Source organism: Nelumbo lutea, chromosome 6 (assembly GCF_056320005.1).
Source record: "Nelumbo lutea isolate HS-2025 chromosome 6, American lotus-T2T, whole genome shotgun sequence".
Lineage (NCBI taxonomy): Eukaryota > Viridiplantae > Streptophyta > Magnoliopsida > Proteales > Nelumbonaceae > Nelumbo > Nelumbo lutea.
The window spans coordinates 10,994,247-11,018,957 of record NC_142689.1 but is presented as its reverse complement, the minus strand read 5'-3'; the positions used below and the strand labels follow the sequence as shown (position 1 = coordinate 11,018,957).

At 38.5% G+C, this 24,711-nt stretch overlaps 1 protein-coding gene across 2 annotated transcripts; it reads left to right on the top strand.

The window, feature by feature from the left end:
- Positions 1–956: 956 nt before the first annotated feature.
- NAT12 (nucleobase-ascorbate transporter 12) lies at positions 957–21,664 on the top strand. Of its 2 annotated transcripts, XM_088948294.1 has the most exons (11): positions 957–1,821; positions 1,962–2,059; positions 2,163–2,333; positions 6,792–6,892; positions 10,589–10,724; positions 10,857–10,907; positions 10,998–11,285; positions 16,371–16,605; positions 18,853–18,978; positions 20,360–20,646; positions 21,108–21,664. In XM_088948294.1, the coding sequence occupies exons 1-11, from the start codon at positions 1,329–1,331 to the stop codon at positions 21,327–21,329; spliced, it is 2,208 nt and encodes a 735-aa protein (XP_088804420.1). In that variant the 5' UTR covers positions 957–1,328; the 3' UTR covers positions 21,330–21,664. The 2 variants fall into 2 exon arrangements, with proteins under 2 accessions (XP_088804420.1, XP_088804421.1); XM_088948295.1 differs by lacking the exon at positions 18,853–18,978.
- The last annotated feature ends 3,047 nt before the right edge of the window (positions 21,665–24,711 follow it).

The following is a 24,711-nucleotide window of genomic DNA, read 5'->3' as shown; positions in this document are numbered from 1 at the left end:
ACCACCACTCCCCCTACCCCACCAAAATTAAAAGCCCATTTATTTATTTATGTTAGCATTTAAAAGCTTGCAAACAAAGTAGGATCTGTTTGGTGTGGAAGTTAATGAGGCCCAAGATAAACAGCCCTATAAATTGAAGTTGGGGCAATGGGCGCCCAGAATCAGAGGCAGAATTAAAGGTGGGAATGGGTCTTCTACAGTCAAATCCTTTTCATATTGGAAGGTTTGCTGGATTTTTTCTCCCGGAAAATGACTAAGAGCCCTGAATAACGACGAACCGTAAAGGGACCACTTTGGTTCAATTCTAATTCGACAGCCCAACGGATGATTCCCATAGAAAAGTAGCATTTATTAAGCCATCTGGTTTGGACTTTGGATGGTTCTGTCAATCCAACCGTCTGGCCCGTTGGCATTATCCATTTATTATCCACACCACACGAATTGGTTTGACACTGACCAGACCATCAACGGATTTATTACTGGTCCAACCCGGCTCAGTAGTCTGGTCCCATCCTAATCCAGAAAGAAACATTGTTCCTTTTATCCGGGCCTAGTGATGGTCCAACCCCTGGCAAGTCAATCAAGGTTGGACCGAAAAAGTGGCCACTTGAACTGACAAACTCACCCGAATCGAATCCGGCTGGTTATTGGCTGAGCGTTACCTGAATGGGCATTGGATCCCAAATCAGACTAATCAGAACACTTACCTCACTGTCAACCCAATCAACGCTTGATGGAATTCTTGGAAAATTTGAAAGGCCAAGTTGCAGTTGGATGTCATAGATTATACATCCTCTAGCTGTCTCACACCCGTACAGGTAGCGCACATGCAGATGGCTATACCCAGACGATTCCCTCCAAAACTAGCTTATTATGGAGAATCCCGACACAGCTAATAAGTAATAAACACACTCAAGCTCTTAAGTCTAATCAGGTATTACTTAATAACAAATCAGTAATTAGACAGTTCATTACATCCCTTTCTCAAGACAAAACACACAGACAAATAGAGAGAAAAAACGGGTATCGTCTCGGTCATCTCTCTCTGTTCAAGTCTCTACGCCAACATCACCATTAGTTGTTGCTTTTTTGGCGTTTCTGCACCCCCAACATCACGTCTCTCTCTCTCTCTCTCTCTCAGTAGTGAGGGCTCACAGTTCATCGAGGAACAGCTTTCTCTCTGTAAGCCCTAAGGTTCTGTGAGAACCCTATCAGATTATAGTATCAGGTGATCGGGGCACTTGTTTGGAAAACCCTTAACAGCGATCAGATCTACGGATATCTACGCAGTTCGTGTACAGTGATGCAGCTTTAGCTCGCCGGGGGAAATGGCGAGTTCAGACTCAACAAAACGTCCCCGCCCGGGGCCGTGGCCGCCGGCGGGGGAGCAGCCGGCAATGCAGTCATCGTGGGCGAAAAGGACTGGGTTCAGAACAAGGTTCTCCGGGGAGACGAATGCCAGTGATTCTGGCCAGATTGTGGCAGCACCGAAGCCGAAGGAGTCTGAGTTTCCGGTGGATCTCGAAGCAGGTCGAGGTCGGCCAGCTCCCGCTGGAAATGGTGAGCCCGAGAGTGAAAAAATGCGGCCTTCGTCTGATAGAGATCAGTCGGTTAGGAAGAGGAGGGATTCAGAAGGAGCAGGGAAGAGTGCTGGACCGGGTTCCAATGGGCAGGTCCGGTCGGACCCTGCGCCGCAACCTCCTCCGAAGCCTAGTCGGGAAGAAGAGGTTGTCGATGTTTTGCCTCAAGTTGTCAATGACGAAGCATTTGTAGCCCGTCATTCTCATATGAAGTATGAGCTCAGAGATACCCCTGGCCTTGGTGAGCTTTCTGAAATAATTTCTTTCTTTTTCTAAGACGATTGTAAAATGATTTTCTTTTGTTGTAGGCAACATTTTTTTTTTTCTGAAATGGTTATGTTGAGTTTATTTTGTGACTGATTCCGCTTTAAAATGTTTCAGTTCCAATTGGTCTATATGGGTTGCAGCATTACATTTCCATTTTAGGCTCCTTGATTCTCATTCCACTGGTCATAATCCCAACAATGGGTGGCAGTCATGTGAGTATTTATTCCAGAGTCAAATTAGTTTTATGAAGATCTGTTCGGTTAACGTGAGTTTATTTGTAGATTATTTTGTCTAATGGGAATTAGTGAGTGTCAGGAGGATACTTCAATGGTAGTGTCCACCGTGATGTTTGTATCGGGAGTGACGACTCTGTTGCACACATTCTTCGGTTCAAGGTTGCCGTTGATACAGGGTCCATCATTTGTATATCTTGCTCCAGCTCTGGTGATAATTAACTCTCCTGAGTTCCAAGGGCTGAATGGAAACGTAAGTTTCTCCTCTCCCATATTAGATTCATTTTTAACCCGTTTATGTTTGTACCGATTAGTTCTTCCATGGTCAGTAGTGATAAAGCACTTGTTTGCATGTTGAGTGTGCGCTTTCACTTGCAACACATTTACAGAGAGGCAAACCAAAGAATTTGCTATGGAAATGGGTGCAATGAAAACCTTTTAGGGTGATATTCCCTGGACTATTTACTGTATCAACAAGAGAAACATGATATGCCCGGTTTTATACTTCGCAATGCAGCCTGCAACCTTATAGGCCATATCCTATAGGATTAATCCTACATGTTACATGTACTTATAAGTCATTATCACAAACAGTCCATTAGGTATTTTCCTTCTTGAGAGAATGTAGCTTGACAATCTTAGAGTTTGTTTGCCAATCTGGATGATTTCGTTTTCATTAATTTATGAAACTCAAATCGATGAAATGGCAAAATCTCATTTTCCAATCTCAGGATTTGAAACCCTTGTTAAACCTGGGGCGTTCCATTCCTAAAAGTTCCATTGTTTTTTTTTTTTTTGATCAATAAAAACAAATTTCATTGATGAAAAATAGAATTACAGGGGTTACAGTTTTGAGTAGCCTTGGCTGTCCCACTACAATGTACTGTATCCACTATTAAGTTGATTTTTTACTCTTACAGTTGAGCCCAGAAACAGTGATCCCTGTTTATCCCTTGTTTGGCTAGCTGGTCTGCAAATCCATTTGCTGCTCTAGGAGTCCACCAAATTGACAGTTGCATGCCCTTGGATAGATTTTTAATCTTCTTGATGTCATTTCTGAATAGCCAGTGTGTGCTGTCCTGTTGTTTTAGCCAACTGATGATAACTTCGGAATCCCCTTCCACAACCAGCTTTTCCACCCCCATCTCCTTAGCTTTTTGTATCCCATATGCCATTGCCTTTAGTTCAGCTGTAGTGGAATTTCCAGTTCCAATGGGACCTGAAAACATCCCCAACACATTTCCTCTTTCATTTCTTGTAACCCCTCCAATTCCAGATCTTCCTGGGTTTCCAAAACTGCTGCCATCAAAGTTTAATTTGATAAAACCTGATTTAGGGGGCACCCATTCAGGACCTTCTTCTTTGCCGAGGAAGAGCTAGCAACTGTCCTCCAATTCCTTACATCCACTGTAAAATTTGAGAATAAATTTAGTGTTTTCACCCATGAAGTCACCTATGTCATAATACTTTCTATTAGTTCTTCCTTGCATCTTTCCTTGTCTTCAAATACTCTCAGATTTCTTTCCTCCCATAGTACCCATAGCACTGCTGCCCTTGTGCATTACCACAGTATTCTCCCTCTTCACTTTGGCCATCTAAAAGTAGTTGGCTCAAACAATCTTTCCAAGCTCAACGGGGTGTCCCACCTGCACCCAAAAAGGTAGAAAAACCAATCCCAAACACTACTAGCAAGAGGACAGGAGACAAGAATATGAAAGGCATTCTCACCATTTGACTTACACAAACAACACCAACCAGGTCTTTTCCTTTGCATCAGATCACTAGTGTTAATTGCGCTATGATAGACCTCTTAACAAAAGTCACCCACTTTGTGGGGGATAGGTCGACACCAAACTTCTTGTAAAGGGAAGGGTACCCCAGGTTGGGCAGGAGAAGACAAGGGCTTGAAAAAGGAGGCGCAACTGAAAACTCCTGAAGGATGAGGAGCCCAAAATCTAGTGTCTTGTTTCAAAGTGTCTAGAAACACCCCATCGAGCAGCTGGAGTAGAGAGGACAATGACCCCAATTCTGAATCCCTCACATTTCTATGAAGTCCCAGGTTTCAGGCTAGACTGGACAGGGATGGGGAAGGGGCAAGGAAGTTAGCAATTGGTCTACCTTTGAGGGAGGAGAGAGCAAAAATTGAAGGGAATAAGGTTTTTAAAGAAGAGTCCCCCACCCAAATATCTTCCCAGAATTTGATTTTGTTACTTGAGTTGAGATCAAATCTGATATGACTGAGAAATGAAGGGAGAAGATTGTGAATTGCCTTCCATGGTGTATACTGGTTACCACTTTGTGCTAAAGTCTGCCTGTCTCACTTAGTAATCTCCATAACTACTTGCCCAACAGGGCCTCATTCATCTCCTTCAGTCTTCCAAGACCCAATCCTCCCAACTCCTTCCTTTTAGTCACCACTTCCCATAAAATTAGATGATCTCTCTTCTTCTCATCAGGTTCCCATAGAAAATCCCTCATTATCTTCTCTAATTTCTTCCCAATAGCTTGAGGCATACTAAACACTGAGAGATAGTAATTTAGGAGATTTTCTAAGGTGGCCCTAATAAGAGTGATCCTACCCTCCAAAGAAACATAATTTCTCTTCCATGCTGCCAACTTCTTTTCAAACCTCTCCAGTACCGGTTCCCAGAATCCTAAATTTTTTGGGTTTGCACCTAGGGGGAGTCCTAGATATTTCAGAGGCCACTCACTCCGCAGACAACCTAATTCCTCTGCCCAAACATTGACCTCTTCTTGGGTTAAGTTAATCCCAGCTACCACACTCTTGTTGAGGTTCACCTTCAGATTTGTCACTTTTTAAAAAAGATTAGCCACCTCATCTCCAATTTCACAAAAAACGATGATGTCATTCACAAATTAAAGACGAGTTACCACCACACTTTCCCTTCATACTCTCCAGCCCTTTAAAATACCTATCTCATTCGCATTTGATATCAATCTGCTACACACCTTTGCTAAGATCTTAATAAGGAAGGGGGATAGAGGGTCTCCTTGTCTCACTCCTCTGTTTTTTTTATCAGTTGTCTCTCTCCTCTTTTAGCGTTAAAAAAGTCCTTTACTACTCCATTGACTAATACTGAGAAATGACAGGACTGTAAACATCCTTTAATCCACCTACACCATCTTGCTCCAAATCCACACTTCCTAAGAGCCTCCAACAAAAGCTCCAATCCACAAAGTCATAGGCTTTCTCTAAATCTAATTTGCAGTTTTACACACAATGCCTTTCTTTCCAGATTTCCTGAAATCCTCCACACATTCATTAGCTATTAGAATTTGATCCGAAATTTGCCTTTCTTGGATGAAAGACCCTTGAAATTGAGAGATGATTGCTGGTAGGACCTTTTTTAGCCTTAGGGAGAGAACCTTGGCTAGGATCTTATATTGGCTTGTTATCAAATTGATTGGCCTAAAGTCCTTGGGGTGGCAAGCTCCAGATTTCTTTGGGATCAGTGCTATGAAGGTAGCATTAACACCTCGGTTGACAACCCCTCTATGATAGAATTCCTCAAAAAACTTTCATCACTCCCAACAGTCTTGATAGAAAGCCATCGTGAATCCATTAGGCCTGGGTGCCTTAGTTCGATCCATTGAGAAAACTTCTTCTTTCACTTCACTCTCCTCAAAACATCTCTCTAGATTTCTGCTGACCACCTCTTTTAGAACTGACCATTCCAATCCTTCAAACTCCCATCTTCCTGATGTGAGCCTTCTAAAAATTGATTTAAAGTGATCCACCATGGCCTTAGCAATCTTGTCCTGATTTGTTAAAGTTCCATTTTCCAGTTCTAGCATAGAGATCTGATTCATTCTTTTTCTCCCATTTCCTATCATGTGGAAGAATTTGGTGTTCCCATCCCCTTCTTTAATCCATCACACTCTTGATTTCTGCTTCCAAGTTATTTCCTCTCTTAGGAGCGTAGTTTCTAATTCTCCTTTCAAATTTAGTCTTTCCTCCTCCCCTATCTTTAAAGCCCCTCCCTCCTTTCTATTGATCTCCTCAATTCTGCTTATCAGTTTTGCCTTTCTTTCTTCTAATCTCCCAAACTTATTAAAAGTTCTGTTGATTGAGGAACCTATATTTTGAAGGTGTTGTTCCCACCTGATTTGCAGATGTGATTTTATTTTTTTCAAAGTCTAAATCTAGGTGTTCCCACCAAGTCTACAAGAATGTTGAGAGATATTGAGGTTTTGATTAGAATTCATTTTATTTATAAAAAACTGAGATAATGTTTCTTCAGCTTGAGTTCAGAATATAATTATCTGAGGTGGATTAAGGTTTTTATTTTGCGACTGGGGAATAGGTTGGTTACAGTGTTTCCTTGTATATGGCACGGATGCAAAGTTTTTTGGTCTCCAAAGCTGTCCAAAATAATTAGTGGTATGGGGAACAATGATAATTAATATTTAGCCATAATTTAAAGTTAAAGTAAAAATTAAGGCAATCAAAGTTTTTGACCTTTAATTTGTTGCATCTTTCTTGTTATACCTTACTTGTGTGAAGTGCCTAAGTTTTTAGCTGACTTCAGCTTAGAGCATTGATGGATGCATCCTCAGGATCAGGAACAATTACTGTTTCTGTTTTCTTCTACATTTTGCTTATCCCTATTTTTACAGTAACATTGCATGGTGCTGCTTCTTTGTTGTAGAATGTTCAACTGGACTTATTAAAAATGATTTAATATTGCAGAATTTCAAGCATATAATGAAGCACTTACAGGGTGCTATAATTATATCTTCTGCATTTCAAGCATTTCTGGGGTATAGTGGACTCATGTCAGTCTTGCTGAGGTATGATTCTTGACATCTTTACATCTGTCTTTCTGAGATTTATTAATACCTTTATCTTTACTTGTTCTAATAATACAAATCTGTCTCTGCTTGTTCTCATTTAACTATGTTAAACTTAACTACGCTCATCTTGCTTAACATGTATCAGCTGACAGATGAGCTAAGGCTTGAGTTATCATTTGCCAGGACTCTGGTTGAGCCCACCTTGCTCAGCTTTGATGCAAAACACATGGTAGTCTATACGTGATGGGCTCACTAATTGAACATAAACTCAACCCAAAAGTGATTTTAATGCAAAAATGTATGTTGTAATAATAACAGCTTGAGGAATCTAAGATCTCTGATTATGAAATAAGTCAGAGGGTTTATGAATCTAAAATCATAAAATAATTGCTTGCTTGGAACAGCCTATTACATGATAAAGGAACACAAAATCTGAAGCGAGTTTACAATAGAAGCTGGGTAACCTTTAGTTTACATGTTCCAAATGAGGAATATGAGGATCCAACCAAGCCATTCTGTGAAGCCAATTCTTGATTGTTCTTTTGATAATAAATAAAAAAGAAAATTTGTTAAGAGAAAAGAGGAGTACGAGAGAGGTCATAAGATATCACCACAAACAAACAAAAAGAAAAAACCAACAACCCTCCCTCTCCTACACAAACTATCCAAATTCCATAGAAGTAGATCAATCACACTCCAAATACATATAAACCTCATAAAAAAAGAGCCACCTGCTGAAGATCAACCCACCTTCAAACACTTGCTACCCTTCAACCACCAAAAGCTCAAAAAAATCCCCAATAACAATACCCAATTAATCAGCTTTTCCTGAATCTCGAACACAATCATCTCTGCTTTTCTTGTTTTCTTCGTTTTCTTCACTTTCTTAATGGGCCCAATCCCAAATAATCCCATCTTCAATCTGGCAAAGACTTTCGACACTTGGAAAATGCGTTGTTTTCTTTGAGGTCTGAACCTTCTGACTGCATTAGCCATTAGGAATCTTCTCAATATTCTTCACTTTCCTCTGATGACGCACTCTCTCAATGTTTTAACCTTTAATTTCTTTTTCTTCATCCTCTCTTAATGGTTTTATTCTATAACTCTTTTTATGCTTGTACATTTTTATCTCTTTCTCCTTGCAGTCACTATACCCAGGTTCCAAACCATCCTCTGGATTGACACCCCTCCTTTTTTGCTCCTTTCTTATCTTTGCCTTCCATCTCTTCGAACACCAAAACTTCCTTTGTGTGATTTCCTGAAACCCTTACTTCTTCCTTCTCCACAGTATCCTTCTGTAACTCTTCTGTAGAGATGAAAATTTCAGACTCCAATGCACCTGTGTTGCCTAATGATTCCTTTGCGGTCCCACCATCTTTAACAATGTTGTGTTTACATCTGCATGGCTGCAAATTCTTGTAATCTTTCTTCCAACTCAAGATCTGGAGCCACCAACTTTTCTTCCTTGCCTTTTCATAAGAATCCTTTGTCCTTTAAAATGCAAGCATCCCTACTGAATGAAGACCGTTTCACAAATTCCCAATCTTTCTCTTCTCTTTTCCAACTCTACCGCACCTTTTTTCTTTGATAACTCTACTGCATCTTTTTCTAAGATGCTTCTTAAAAATAAACCATTTTCCTTTCTCAGAACCTACACATTGGTCGTCTCTTAGACTTTCTTAGAATTTCACTTGCCTGCTTCTTTTGAATAGCAGAACCCTTACTTCTTCTTGCTAAGACATGATCCTCTTCATTGCTTTTCCTTCCAATAATGGCAGGGTTAACTTTTCTTCAGGGATCACTGATCTACAACTTGGATATGGTTGCCATGGGACTCAGTAGCTAAAACAAACCCTACTGATGGTGGCCTTTTTTTGAGGTCCTTTTGTTTATGTTTTGTACAGCTTCTCATTGTACAAAAGACCAGTTGATTAATACAATTATTCTTTACCTTTTCTTAAAAAAAAAAAGAAAAGAAAAAACCTACTGATTACGGAAGACTTTAGAGGGGACAATTATATATATTCCATTGCATCTGCTAACTCCCTATCCACGCACATGACTATTTAAGTAACCATGTGCCTCCTGGTCTAAACTGGCCAGTTGTGGACTAAAAATTGGTTTGCTTGAATTGGGTCGCCCCACTACATGTTCAACTTTATCTATTTTACATGCCTGAGAACTTGATCCTTCCTGAAGTGGTTTCCTGTGCCTACACATGTGAGATGCCTGACTTTCACTATCAAAATTATTGGCCAAACCCCTTATGCCAATCTGTCTATTTAACTCCTTTCTTGCCTAGCACATTAATACTCTTCCAGGTGAAAGGTGCTTCAGCTTATCCATTGGACAACACTTGCCCATTGCACCTGCGCCAAGGCTTCTCTACTATTTTTATGAAATTGGAGCGCAAAATTTTTCCTCTCTAGGTTCTCCATTCTCAATCTTGAAAAACTTCTTATGCAATTTGAATTAACCAATCTTTTCTAGCCACATAGATTATCTTCTTCAACCTGTTCGTAGTCCAGCCTGCAACCTTCTCTCCACAGAGCAGCTTCAATTCAACAGAGATTGCAAGCCAGACACTATGGCCTGTTCCATCAGAGAACACTTCAATCTTCCTGGGGATCCATTCAGGCATCACTCCCTCCAATCTCAATGCTGTCGAATGTAAGTCTCTAGCAAAATAACCTGCTTAGCAACCCCCACAGGCCGAAACTATTGAATCAAAAGTTGATTGCTACCACAAGTGAAAAGGCAGGCCAGTCCTCACTGTAACACCATCTAATTTCAGAACCTTTGAATTCAAGCTTGGGCACTGTCTTGATGACCAGGAAACACCTGAATGATTAGGAAACAGACACTACTTCTGATCAGCAAGGAGGAAGGAGAGAAGAAAAAGGAAGAGAGCAGAGAAAGAAGAGAAATAGGAAGGAGAAAGAAGAGAACACAGTCGAACTGATTAGAGAGTAGATTAGAAGCATCTAACCCTCTTAACCAGTCTTGCCCACTACTTATATTAATGTAAACAAAGATGTTTACAAAAATACCCCTGTTTATGATAATTGATAAATTCTGGACAGGAGTGCCCTTAATAAAAGAGAGGAAATACTAAGCTATCCTACTGCCCCAAATGCAAGAAATCTAATCTCCTCAAGACCCTGGAAATGGATTTGATTCCATGTCTTCCTACCAAAATTTGCTTATCTACGTAGATAGTCTCCTTAGACAAGATCCTTACCATCAAACAGTGCCTTCTTTCCTAGGTTGAATTAGTTCCATTATTTTAATTGTTTTGCATCCATAGTTTATCTTTATTCTTTCTATTAAGCTTGTTTCCTTTCCCGGTGTTCCTAATGAGGCTAAGGTTAAGGAGTAGAAGAGCAAGGGGAATAGAAAAGCTGACTTAGTTTTACTTGTGCATACATCAGAAATTTGACATAATAACTTCAGGTTATGGCTTTTAACCCCCCCATCCCCCACCCCCCAAAAAAAAAGAAAAAAGAAAAAAAAAAAGGAAAAAAAAATTAGGGGTTGTGTGCATACATCATTATGTTGATAAATCACTTATCTTGGGTCTCTAAATTAAGCACACACGCACACACACACACACACATATTAGCTTGCTGCAGTGAGTTCTAGGTTCTTAGCATATCTGACTGGCTTATCATTGTGCAATTGATTCTTTTTTAGGTTCATCAATCCAGTGGTTGTATCCCCAACTATAGCTGCAGTTGGGCTTTCCTTCTATAGTTATGGTTTCCCAGAAGTGGGTACCTGTCTAGAAATCGGTATTGTGCAGATATTACTGGTTGTTATTTTTTCACTTGTAAGTATGGAGTAGCTTGCATTGGTAGCTTGCATTGGTTCTACCTGTTCATGTTATTTTTTAAAATGATATTACCATTTATTGTGATACTATGGTTTTTGACAGATTGTCTAATGCTTTTCACTCTTGCAGTATCTCCGTAAAATATCAGTCTTTGGTCATCGCATATTTCTAATTTATGCAGTAAGTTATATATTAATAAATTAGTCATGTTCATTTTTCAGTGATTGCTTATCTGTGGTTGTAATTGCAATGCTTTTATGTAATATGCAGGTTCCATTGGGTTTAGCAATCACATGGGCTGCTGCCTTCCTTCTTACAGAAACTGGAGCCTATAACTACAAAGGTTGTGATATGAATATACCTGCATCAAATATTGTATCTGAAGCCTGCAGAAAGCATGTTTCCAGGATGAAACACTGCAGAGTTGATACTTCTCATGCATTAAAGTCTTCCCCGTGGTTTAGATTTCCATATCCATTACAATGGGGTACACCTGTGTTTGACTGGAAAATGGTTCTTGTAATGTGTGCGGTTTCTATAATTGCATCAGTTGATTCAGTGAGTTTCCTGTCTCTTAATGGTGTCATTAGATGTTTTCTTTTGGGAGTTCCTTTTTTTTTTTTTTTTTTATTCTCAACTGTGCCTTATGTTTTTGATGTTCTGTGCCATATGTGCATGTGTTGTACTTATTTGAGATTTCTATGTTATTTCCAGTGCAACCTTGATGCATTCAATTAAAGTTTTTTTTGTGTAACTTGCAAGAATTAAGAGAAAAAGGTTCTCTTGACAACTCTAGATATCCTCACCACCAACTCCAGCAAGAAAGAAAAGAATTGGAATATTGAGTGGTGGCATGGTCAATTCTAATGGTCTACATTGTCAACTATGGCGATTGAATGTGTGTTTGGTGCTCTAGTCCATGTCCACTTTCCATCCATTTATTTTGTTTTGATTCTATTCTGGTAATGGCACGTGAAAAGTATAATTAAGAAGTGTCAATCAAGTGAGCTTTCTTCTTGCCTAATTTTCTTTTTTACTGTCCTTTTTTGGGTGGGGGAAGGGGGTTTGGTCTGATATATGAAGTTATGTTAACATGTACTAGAGCCCCTTCAAACTGATAACTGAGTTTTCAGTGCTACATCTATGTAGCTGAGGTGTTGTAGATCCTTGGCAACTCATCTAGAAAATCCATTGCCCATTTTTTTATTTCCTTCTGGTTTACAATGATGTGCCTTTAAGTAGTGTTCAAGGAGTAAGTTCATTCTTTCTGTCTAAGCTTTCAAAAATACACTGACTCTAGATATTTGACTCTCTGGTGCTGATATCCCTTGAAGTATCTGACTATCCAACTATCAGTTATCCTTAAATTGCACATAACATTTCTTTTCCTTGTCTGACATTTTCTTATTTCTGACCTCTTGCAACTTTCAGATATTGAAATAAATGTTCTTTATAAATGTCCTTTGGTTATTGATAAAAGAAATGTCCTTTGATTAAAAACAAAACACTGTTATTTACGAGTAGATGGACTGTGAACATGGTACAGTTATGGTGATTTCAAATGTTGATGGAATTCTCTTAATTTTTATTTTGGGCCATCTTGAGAACTATGGCATTTCAAAGTTCTCACAATTTTAGCTAGGTATTACCTGATTTTGTGCAGTTTATTTATGGAAATTTGAATTTGACCAAGTGTGAAATTGATAGTGAGCCTGGGATTTAGAACTTTAATGATAAACTTACATTAAATTATGCTAGAGTTAAATTTGGTGCCTATTTGAATGATGCTATGGTCTCAACACACTTCAAAGTTCAAAGCAAGAATCCAGATCTAACAGAATCCAGAGTGGATGCTTGTGTCAAGATGTCAGTCTCTTGCTCATATGGGGTAGTGGGTTGTCTTCTGTTGCTTTTGAGTATTTTTTTTGGGTTTGTGGTGATTGTTTTTTTTTTGGTGGGTTCTGGTTGGGTTTATTTTAGTGCTTTCTTTATGGTTTGGCTTGGCCCATTTTCTCCCTGTTATATATCCAGTATCCTTATTTATTTTCCTTGTTATTTACTGAGTTCTCATAATTGATATGGAGAGAAAAAAAACTGATGCCAAAGAGATAATGAGATACCCTAAATTACTTATTTTCTCTTCCATGTTGTTTTAATTGAAAACAAATGATGGACTGAAGATGCTATAGCCTGTAGAATTGAATCAGGATAGATAAAGTGGAGATGTGCTTCTTGGTGTTTGTGGTAATGAACACAAATTGCACTTCATAGGACAATTATAATCAGCAAAATACTTTCTTGGAGAGAATGTTGGGCAGTCAAGAAAGTAGAAACATGTCCTTAAAATGATTGTAGGAGAATAAAGGCCACCAAGTTAGATGCTTGGAAAAACTAGAAGGCTGACATTAATTGTGGTTGTGGAGAACTAGGTATGACCCCATAGGTTACAAGATGAGGGGAAGTCAAGCGATTTTGTTTGCTCATGTGGATGGAAAGGGCAGTGATGTAGCAATCAGGAGTGATCTGGCACAAGTAGATGACTAAACGAGAATGAAATACAAAAAGAATGTGGATTAAAAGAGTTGGAGAAGACATCAATGTTTTAAAACGCGGAGGCGTGACGCGAGGCACTCCACTACCTAGAGGTGTGAGGCGTAAGCCTCCCAAACACAAGGAGGCGTAAGCCTCCTTAAGAGGACTGGGGGGTGGGGTGGGGGGGAATGAGGAGGAAGAAGAGGAAGAAAAATCTCATTTTTCTTTATTTTTAATAAAATCCTTTATATTAAGAAAAATGAAGATGCATAGCACTTTTTATATGAGGCACATGAGGCGTACGCCTCTAGCACGCCTCATGAAAAAAAATGTATGAGGCATACGCCTTAGAGGTGTCAGCGCCTCTGGCATACGCCTTAGGGCGTTTTAGGGGCGCCTTGCCTGGAGGCGCGCCTCCAGGCGTATGCCTCCCACACCTTTAAAAACACTACTCATATGCTTATGATTTTAAAAATGATATGAATTAACAGGCAGGGCAGGATAATACCAAATTGTGGAAAGGGAGCCAAGGTGGGAATGTAGGAGCATAAAACTTAGGAGCTTTCAAATATAGATGTGTACATTGATAAATATATTAGTGTGTATATATATTTGAAACAGATATATACTTTATTTGATGCAATAAATTTAAATTATTAGTTAATATAACTAAAATGTGGCATATTAATATTAATGTGGTAATTATTAGTTAATATGCCACATTTAAATTATTAGTTAATATAACTAAAATGCGGCATTATAGATAATTTATGTATTCTATATGCAAAGGAGCAATGCATGTACTTACCAAAAAAAGGAGCAATGCATGCAACTATTGAAACTTATTTGGTTATGTTACATTCACATGCCTCTTGCTCCTCAGCCCAATTGTGCACTTTTTCAATTAGACTGGTTGTTTCAGGGTGCAAGCGAAATGAACGACCAGGCTGGATACAATGTTTAAAATGCGGAGGTGTGACACGAGGCATGACGAAGGCATTCCACCACCTAGAGGCATGAGGTGTAGTTCAGAGGCATAAGCCTCTTGAAGAGGGGGATGAGGAGGAGGAAGATCTCATTTTTCTTTATTTTTAATAAAAATGTTTTATATTAAAAGGAATGAAGATGCATGGCACTAGTTGAAAAGGGGGGGGGGTCTCGTTGAAGTGGAGAAAAAAACCAAATTGGGCTGCATTGGAAATGGGGGCTGGGGGACTTAGTCCCCCAGCCATGGGGTCCAGGGGTAGAGCCCCTAACCCACTTTCTTTCCCCTTATCTATTCTTCCCTTCCCTTTCTTTTTCTTTTCCTTCTTTTTCTCTTTTTATTTCCCTTCCCTTCCCTTCCCTTTTTTCTTTATTTTTTGCCTTTTTATTTGAGGTGTGCTTGAGGTGTATGCCTCAAAGGTGTCAGCGTCTCTGGCCTATGCCTCAAGGCATTTTGGGGGCGCTTCGCCTGGAGGTGGGCCTTCAAGTGTATGCCTCCCATGTCTTTTACAACACTGACTGGATGTAAATGTCTATTTAGAACCATTTAGTTCTTGGATTAGATTTTTATTTTTCTAAATAGAATATTTAGATCCCTCTATAGTTGAAATTACATTAGGTTTACATAAAACCTGAAGAGGGTGGAGGGGCATAGAAGTCTTATATATAATTAATAAAATCTTATATTATGTATAATTAATTGGATTAAATCAGATATTAACAGATCAAAAAGACCAATATTCAAATTCAGTCCAGCAAGGTGCCAACCAGCTGGTTGGTAAGGTCTCCTTCTGGTCGTAGCGGAGACTTGGGATCGAATCCCGCCTGCACCTGGGTTGGGGGATGGGCTACCCCCACTGTGTAGCCCTTCAAAAGAAATAAAAAAAAAATATTCAAATTCAGTTTGATTTGATTACTAGATAAAGTAGGTCTTTGATCCAATTTGTTTACACCAAACCGATATCTAATCCAGCACAAATGGGTCACATTCAAATATGAATTGGTTCAAAATCTAAACCATTTGCAAACTTACTCCATTGGTGTTTCTATTTGTATTTTAAATTCAGCTTACCAGAGCAGATATGCACCACCCCACCCCACATGGTTCTTGTTAGTAGGATTCATGCACCTATAGTTTAGTTGAGTCAGCCCTTTATAGTTTTTTCAAAGTCAAAAGTAGATATAAAACTAAAGAAAAATTGGATTTGTCTTTCTTTTATTTGTTAACCACTCCCATCCAAAGTTCATTTTGATTTGTGCTTGCAAGTGGCATTGGCTTCACTAAATTAGTTGTCATGATAGTATCATCAATTTGTTGGTTTCACTTCTAAATTGTTCCAAGTATTGATGACATTTTAAATATGACATCATGTTTTACCATAATTGATATTGCCTATTCTCTTTTGTCTGGCTTATTGTGCATCAGGCTTCCAACAATGAGATTGAATGTTAGCATCTCTGGGGAAGGTTAGCCATGTACTGGAAGATCCCCTGAAAGTGGACTGAAGAGAAAAAAATGTATATATAGAGTTATGAAATAAGATGCCAGATTGTAGAATGCATCCACAGTTGTGACAAAATTTTATTTAGAGGAAAAAAAAATACACAGACAGCCTGTTTTTCTCTCTTTGGAGTGCTGTAACTAAATTCTTTTAATCCAATGAATTCCAGTTATTGATCAAAAGAAAAAAAAAAAACACAGGCAGCCATGTAAATTGCATCTGCAGAAGCATAAATATAATTATGAAAATAAGGATGGCATAATTCATGATAAGCAAGAGGATAAGACTTCTCTTGCATCTTCTTGTTTAACTCTAATATATGTATCTTACCTTCTAACCGAACATAAGACAGGCATGATGATGATTTGAAATTCCCATTACTTGAAAACATGTCTTGATGCAATGCCACTTGAAAATCTCTCCATCCCTCAAATGATGTTAAGTCAAATCTTTGATCTGTATTTTTCAGGTAGTGATAAGAATGTTAAGAAAAATTCAGGATAAAGCAAATAATCCATCTTAATTGTGGATCTTGTGGCAAAATGGTGTTTATTTTATTTCGGACATGATGAATATTTTGTTTTATTAGAAATTCTGACTGTTCTGTATTGGTATTTCTTGTTAGGTTGGCTCATACCATGCATCATCATTACTGGTGGCATCTAGACCTCCAACCCCAGGTGTTCTTAGTCGAGGGATTGGTTTTGAAGGACTTTCTAGTGTCTTGGCTGGTCTCTGGGGTACAGGAACTGGATGTACAACCCTTACTGAAAATGTGCATACTATTGCTGTGACCAAAATGGGAAGCCGAAGAGCAGTTGAATTAGGTGCATGTATTTTGATACTCTTGTCTCTTGTGGGTAAGCACATCTCTGTTTTGGATTTAACTTGTATGATGCAGGGCAATATAATAAACTGATAAGATAACTATTTGCAGGCCTCTTAGAAGTGCACTTTTCCCCCAAAGCCAGTCAGTTCAGATCATCTGTCAAATGTGCTAAAATTGCTTGATACCTTAGCAAATATTTGCTTTATCACTGTTCATCATCACAACAAACAGCCAAAATTGTTCGTTAATAATAAAAATTTGGCTTGATAATATTGAATGAAAGTCTGTCATGAACAAAATTCTTGAGATCTTTCAATACAAACTTAAGTGTTGAAAAATTTCAAGATCATCATATTGAGCCTACTGGGCTGAAATTTGTCTGATAGGGGAGAGTTAGTAAAGCAGAAATGGAAGCAATGGACAAATCCATGGAAGAAGAAACATAGATTCTTCATATTCTTGAACCAATGTCAAATTTGTAATTTTTGTGTTTTGGATTTTAATAATTTCAAGCTTATTTAAATTTATTTTCTTATTCATTAGTCTTAGGAATAAGATTAGTTATTTTAAAGGGTCAAATTAGTTTATAGTCTTATTGGAGGGATTTTGAAATTTTAAAGGTTGAAAAACGTAATGTCATCATTTTCTTTCAGCCTATTTTTGAGGAGTTAAAATTTGCCCCTTTATTCATGATTTTGGTGTCATTAGAGTTATCCATCCAATGTGACCAAGATCTTGTAAATCCCACGTGTTTTGAAGAAGTTATGGTCATTTTAGTGATTGGGTGTAGGTCAATGGTGGAATTTGACTCTTTCTTTTTTCAAGTCACTCATGGAATTGTCTTTTTGTTTGTTTAGTTTTAGTAGGATTAAAGTGTACTAAGTTTTTTTTTTTTTTTTTTTTTTGATAGAAAACAAAATTTGTTAAAAGGAAAACAGATACAAGAAAGATGACCAGAAGTCACCTGAAAAATGAAAAGAGTAGAGAGTCCTTATAGAGTGTGTCTATGAGTCACTTATAAGTTTGTCTGGGTGATTTAAATGGCATGCCTGAGCACAAGGGCGAGGTGCATTTTAAGGTCTGCACTTAGCTTAGGCCTAGGTGCAGCCCCTTTGAAGAGGCATGTGTCTGGTGTGTCTTGCGCCTCATCTCAGGCATGCACAATTGTTAAAGTTTGTACTTTAAGCATTGTGGCTGGACCAGTGACTGCCCCCAGACCTCGATCAAGCCCCTCAAGGCAAGCCCAAACAAGTACATGGTAGGGTATTAGGTTCTTAAGTCCTACACAAAAGATGTTTTTTTTTTTATTTTATTTATCTTTTAAAAAATGTCTTGTATTAAGAAGAATAAATAACATTAGAATCCCCTTCCACTATTAGATCTTTATAACCCAAAGGCTATGCCAATCTCATTCCTTGTAGGATGTAATAGAGCTGAAAATTCTAATCTAGTAGAGTTCCCAGTGTCTATAGGCACATAGTACAAAGCTAACACATCACCATCACAGTTTCTAATCACACCTTCACTGCTAAAGATACCAGGTTTCCTAAGCTACATCCTTCAAAATTTAGTTTGATCAAGCTTGGGGCTGGTAGTTACCAAGAAGACTTCAGATGGGATCTAGCCTCGGAAGAACTGGTCCTTGCAAATTTTTTTTTTAATAGAGCCACTTGGAGCCAATTTATTTCTTTCTTTTTGTGGACTAGTGTTTAAATGCTTCCATGAACTTCGTTCAATGTACCATGCAAACAATGATGTTTTCAGTAAGAACTTCAATTTAGAGCTTTTTTTGTTGGAAAAAAATTCTATAATTCCTTTCCTCCTAAATACACCATAAAATAGCTGCTCTAGTGTTCCTTAGATCTTTCCTTGCTTCTTAGATGAAGAGAATTTGAAAAGATCAAAGATTCTTCATATCCTCTGGAGGGATCCACTTGCAACCAAACAAAGAAAAGAAATACTCTCAAATGTAGGATGCAAAAGGATAGGAGATTAGCAAGTGGTGTGTGGTTTCATTGTTCACAATATAAAGACAACTGGACCATCTCATTTAAGGGTTCTCATATGTTTTTATTTCCATATCAACCACCTTCTAGAAAAAAGCCCTATAGGGCGTATGGCCTTTACTAAACCTCACAAATGAGACACCTACCCTCTCTAATTTAACAGGGCAGGTGTGACGTTTAGGGGGTATTGTAATGGCTACATGCATGTAAGATTAGTATTCCAGAAAGCTCTAATTTCAAGTGGAGCTAGTCTGTTCCACCACTGTTTGCAGGGAACACCATCCAAGGAGGACCATGGGAAAAGAAACAGAAGACAAGCACAGGAAAATGCACCCTTGGAATTGGCTGCCCAAATATGGCTGTTAGAGCCAGAATAAACAAGGGAAATATATTTCAAGGTATTGTTCATGACAAGGTTCCTTATAAATCCGACATTTTTGAGGGAAATGTGGCCATTCTAGTGATAGGATGTCAGCTAATGACAAGGTTTCGGGTCCTTTTTCTTTGGGCCACTCTTGGAATTGTTTTTACTTTGCTTAGTTTTAATAGTATTATTTAAGTGTTACTGGAGTTATTTAAAGAGTTAGAGTCTCAACTTGCATGTCTGATGTCCCTATGGGTTACCTATAAGTTTGTCTTAGTTTTGAAGCAGTTAGAATTTGTTTTGGGTCGGTTTTTGAGTCTAAATTTGGCATCTGTAAAGAGAGGTCTGAACCCTTATGTTTAGTCTATAAATAGAGTAATTGTAATTGAAAATTTAAACTAAAGTAATGGAATTAAAAGTTTGTTTGAAGTTACCTACAGGCAAGAGTGTTCATCTTCTTTCTCTGTCTTTTTCTTCTAAAGGTGCAATCTGTATTCTTTCTCTTTGTTTTTTCCCCTATTAAGATCTAAAACTTTTCATCTTATTATTCAGGTCCTTGATTTCTCTTGATAACTTGTTCATCTTAGTAGGACTTTCTCCTTTCTGTTCTAAGGTGACAAAACACAATGGATTGGGTCCAGATATGAAAGCCCAATGAAATATCTATCTTTTGTTAATTTGCTATAAATTTACAATTTTCTTTTGAGTAGTTTACATAGGGATACATGTGGGAATTTTTGTAATTAGATTATGATAGAAAGTACAAAAATTAGAAAGTGAAATATGACAATATTGGATTAGATTTAAATCCTTCTAGCCCAATCAAATGGGAGATCATTAAGTTCTGAACTATTTTTGTCCTTCTTACTCACATGAGCCATCATAGGATGTTGTTCTGTTCCCTGCACTTTAATCCTTCCAAGAATAGGGATTTCTCCTTCTTTTTACTGTTATTTGTTAATAAAGCTACTTTGATCATTTATGACCACCCCCAGCAAAAAGGAAAAAAAGAAAAAGAAAAGAAAAAAAATGCCAAATTCTGAGCATAGGCTTTGCCTTACTGCTAAATCACCCACTCTAGCTGTTTTGGTTTATAAGTTGATAATAAGAACTTGTGATGGCCAATTAATGTGATTTTGGAGCTTTGTTTTACTGAATGATGGATTTACTTGTAGGCTAATGCCGCTAATCACAAGTGTGCAATATACCATCATGAGATGATGAGAATAATTCTTCTGTTTGTCATCAAAGTCTAGCTGTTATAAGAACTGATTTAACCATTAACCGAACTTGCACAGTTAAGCAGTTGAAAATAAATCAATATTCCTGAGAAACTGTAATTTCTTTTTTTCTGCTTTCACATAGTTTTTGTTTGCTTTATGCTACTCTATTCAACCCTAGCTGCATGCCTACAGGTAAAGTTGGGGGCTTTATTGCTTCAATTCCTGATGTTATAGTTGCTGCTCTACTCTGCTTCATGTGGGCAATGCTAGCAGCATTGGGCTTGTCAAACTTGCGTTACAGTGAGGCAGGAAGTTCTAGAAATATTATTATAGTCGGGCTCTCTCTCTTCTTCTCCTTATCTGTGCCTGCCTACTTCCAGCAATATGGTGTCAGTCCTAATGCTAATTCTTCTGTTCCAAGTTATTTCCAACCATATATTGTGGCATCTCATGGACCTATCCGAGGCAAATATGGCGGGGTATTTTTTTTATTGACAATGCACCTTTGGAATAACTGTTCTTACTTCTTAGCGCATGCCAAGAGGATCTATCTACTGGCTAAACAATAAAGAAACCAGCAGATGGATCCTCTTGGGATCATCTTCTGTTGAGTCACTCCTGGCTTAAATTTATACTACCTGTCAGGGTAACTGGACGAGATTTCTATGCCAAAAAGCTAACCTGATTGGTTGGCCGAAAACAAATCCTGTTCTTTTTGGATGATCTCAAGAAACTATTGTTTCTAAATGACAGTAATTTGTCTGGGACATGTTTTGCTATTAGATTCCCAAGTGGGAACCATCAAACAATAGTCTTACCATCTGAAGGATACTTCCTCCTGTGTCAATGCATAATTAGTAGATGGTCCTGATGGTCATTGATAAGCACCTACATTTTCTTCCTGTAGCAGGTGAGTAACTCCGTATTGTTTTTGTTGCAGGTAAACTATGTTTTGAACACATTACTGTCATTTCATATGATCATAGCATTCCTCATAGCTGTGGTTCTGGACAACACTGTACCTGGCAGCCGGCAAGAGCGTGGGGTCTATGTCTGGTGCGAAACTGAGACTGCAAGGAGAGAACCTGCAGTTGCAAAGGACTATGAGCTGCCTTTCAGAGTTGGGCGTGTTTTTAGATGGGTGAAATGGGTTGGACTTTGAGAGTTGGAAGTTTCATTAGGTGTGTCTAAGCCACTGTCACTCTCCTACATTCATGATAAGCCAATCCCAGAAAAGATACCCATTTAATCCATTGTAATTCAGGAAAAGAATATAGAGAAATAATGTATCTTGGTACGAGTAATACATAGGGAAATGGCTGCCCAAAAAGTTGGATTTTCGGTACATGACGGGTCCTGCTGTGGGAGCAGTGATCCTATAGAAAACGAGTCTGTAAAATTTGGGGTTGGGAGGGATACTCCAGTGTTGTAATTCTAATTATAAACAGTGTATGTATTTGAGTCACTGAAAATGCCAGCGAGATGATTTTTTTTGTCCGTCTTGTGATGTTCAGTTTTTGTGATCCATGCCTACGATATGAGAAGTTACACACTTAATGCACTCATACAGCTTTGGAAATTGGAAAGGGAATTTGCTGTGTGCTGAAGTTTCGGAGCAGGTGACCAGTGCCCCGTGGGAGGAGGCAAAAGATTAAGTTATTAACATCTGCAACCGCAAAGCCAGGGCAATACTAGTAAAAGAACATCGTGAATTGCAATATTTAATCGTAAAGCTTTCAAAGTTGATGAAAGTTTACATTTATTGATTGCTCTCTTGTTTAAGCATAGTGTCTCACTGTGCCCTGTACCACCCCCTGTTTGACAGCGTCAAGAAGCTTACGACAACTGCTTTCTAATGAATCCAATGTTGTTTAAAACAAACTAGGAACTAAGTTATTCATACCCCCCACAAAAAAAAAAAAAAAAAAAAAAACCAGGAACCAGGTTACGGCCCACAATATGGACATAATTCTCTTTCATTTATATGTTCAATTGCTGGTTTTTTCTGGACTTGACCCGAAAAACTGGGAACTGGTCAGCTGACTGGTTCTGTTTCACCCCAAAACTGTTTTTTGGTTAAAAACCGTTGATTTGGTCAGCGAACTGCTGACCTGAGCGGTTGAACCGTTGAACTGTTGATCCGGACAATAATTTTTAGTCATTTTTTGTTTTTTCTTTTAATTTTTTATTTTTTGTCAGAGCAGATCATCCATTTGGACCGGATGGTCAAAACGTTCAACCCGGGAACCAGACCCAGAATGGTTCCCTGTCCGGTCAGATTGATACTTGGACGCTGTCATTAGAGATGATGCTGGTAGTGGTTGGTTGGTTCGTTATTAGGAGAGCTGTGAAGGTTAGGTGTGTTCATCTTCTTGGCTTTGCTGCCTGGAACTGGAGCCGGGAGGACTCCCTTCTATTTGCTGAGGACATATGTATATAAAATTCATCTCTTGAGAATGACGCAAAATCTGTCTCCCTGTCCCTGTGAATTGAGATCTACAACCTCCTTGGCAGTTGGTTGGCGCATTCATAATGTTATTATATTGGACTGTACAAGTCTTTGACTCTGGATTGATTCTCGTCATTTGAGATTTTAATTATACGTAACCGAGAAGCCCATTAACGGCTTCCTCATCAATTTGCTGTTAGGCAAAATTGCTCAATGACCTGGTCCAATGTTCTAGATTTTCTGGGTTCTTTGATTTCTGATGAGACGTAAATTTTCCAGTGATGAAATCGAATTTGCCTTAGGGCTTAGGGCTTGAAAAAGAAAGAAATTAGAAATCAAAGTAAGTGTATAGTATAGCATGTGGAGGCTAGGAAATATAGAATTTATTTTAGTCTGGCTTGGAATTTTCCAAAAGTTTAATGGGTTGGGCCTGGGGGCTGGGGCTGGGTGGCGTTGAGCATTACTTACCTACCAAAACTGAAAACTATGGTCAGATGCATGCATGCGCCGCTGTGGGTAGGTAAAAGCTCCTCTTCTGGGATCTACGTCTACCCCAACTTCACAACTTCCCTTCCACACCCACCGTGACATGTCGAGTTGACTCAGAGTAGCTCGGTCCATTTTGGCCACTGAACTCATCTCATCCTTTCCATTCTAATCCGGTTTCACTTTTGGTTTTGGGTGTTCACACTGGTTGGGCTGCCGAATTATGTCAACCGGGACCTGCCGACCTGGGCTTGGGCCTGGTAGCAAAGAAGCTTAACGCAGATGGAGTTAAACATGAGATTGGGTCCAATCCAATCACGGCAAGCGTTTAAAGTTCCAAGTTCCAACCCATGCTGGTTAGGGTTCCTCTCTGGCTCTCTAACATGGGCCTGAATCAAGTAGTAATCAGTGGCTCGAGAAGGCCCTCTATTGAATTGATGCAGATTTCCAACTTTAGAAGGACAACTGCGCTTATTAAACATAGAGAAGTTTTGAATATCTAATGACCATTAAACCCCCCATATTATTTATGTAATGACCATACTACCCATTTGTGTTTTATTTCCTTTATACCAACATGCATGCCACTTTTCCACCCCTAACAGAAGTACTTCTTTAGTAAATATTGTAAAGATAAAGAATTGTTAATTCCACGCAAGAGCTTTTCTTCAAGAAGTTGCTTGATTGCTTCCTTCTCTTCAGAGCAACATCAAACTCAACTAAATGAGGAAAAACTGCTGAACAATTTCATACCACACACAGAAGAGAAGCGTGGGCTCAGCAATGATTTCATCTCTTTCTGTTTTAATGCTAAAAGAGAGCTTTTTTCTTCTTCTTCTTCTTCTTCTTCTTCTTCTCTTTTGTTTCATATTTGACTTAGTTTGTCTTATTTGTTAAAATGGAAATAAAATAATGCATGTCCCTGCCTTATATGAAAGAGAATGTAAATAGGAGGAGGGTTATTTATTTGGGAGTAGACCTGGCAATTAGGTTGGATGGGTTAGGTTTGCGTTGGGTCAAGACACTTTGGGTTGATGTTGGGCCAAATGCTATACCCTAACCTTAAATGTTCGGGTTAGGGTTGACCCATGGATCAATTTGGGCCATCTCAAAAAATAATTAGAGTTTAAAAAAATAAAGAAAAAATACATGAAAATATCAAAATTAAAGGAATTAACCTTAAAACTCCAAATATAAAATAAAAAATACTTGAACATTTAACAATTCAAAGAGCAAACAATAAAGAGTAAAGACTAAATAGTAAAAATTAAAGAGTAGAAACTTCTAATAATGCATAAATAGTCCCAATTAGACATGACAATCAGGTTGGCGAATTGGCCCATGACGCAACCCAACCCACCCAGTTTTTTTCTGGATTGGGCCATTCTCGATTCAGATAACTAAATCTGAGACCCTAACTTTTTTTTTTTTTGAGTTGTGTTGGGACAACTTTTTGCCAGGTCTATTTTTTTTTTTTTTTTTTGGAGAGAGGGAGGGGGTGTCAATTTCATGTACATGTGACCACCAAAACTTTGATGTAGTGGCAAGTGGTATCAAGTTGCCACTGCATGTGAAACATGAATTTCGGTATAAAAAAAATAGTGGGCTC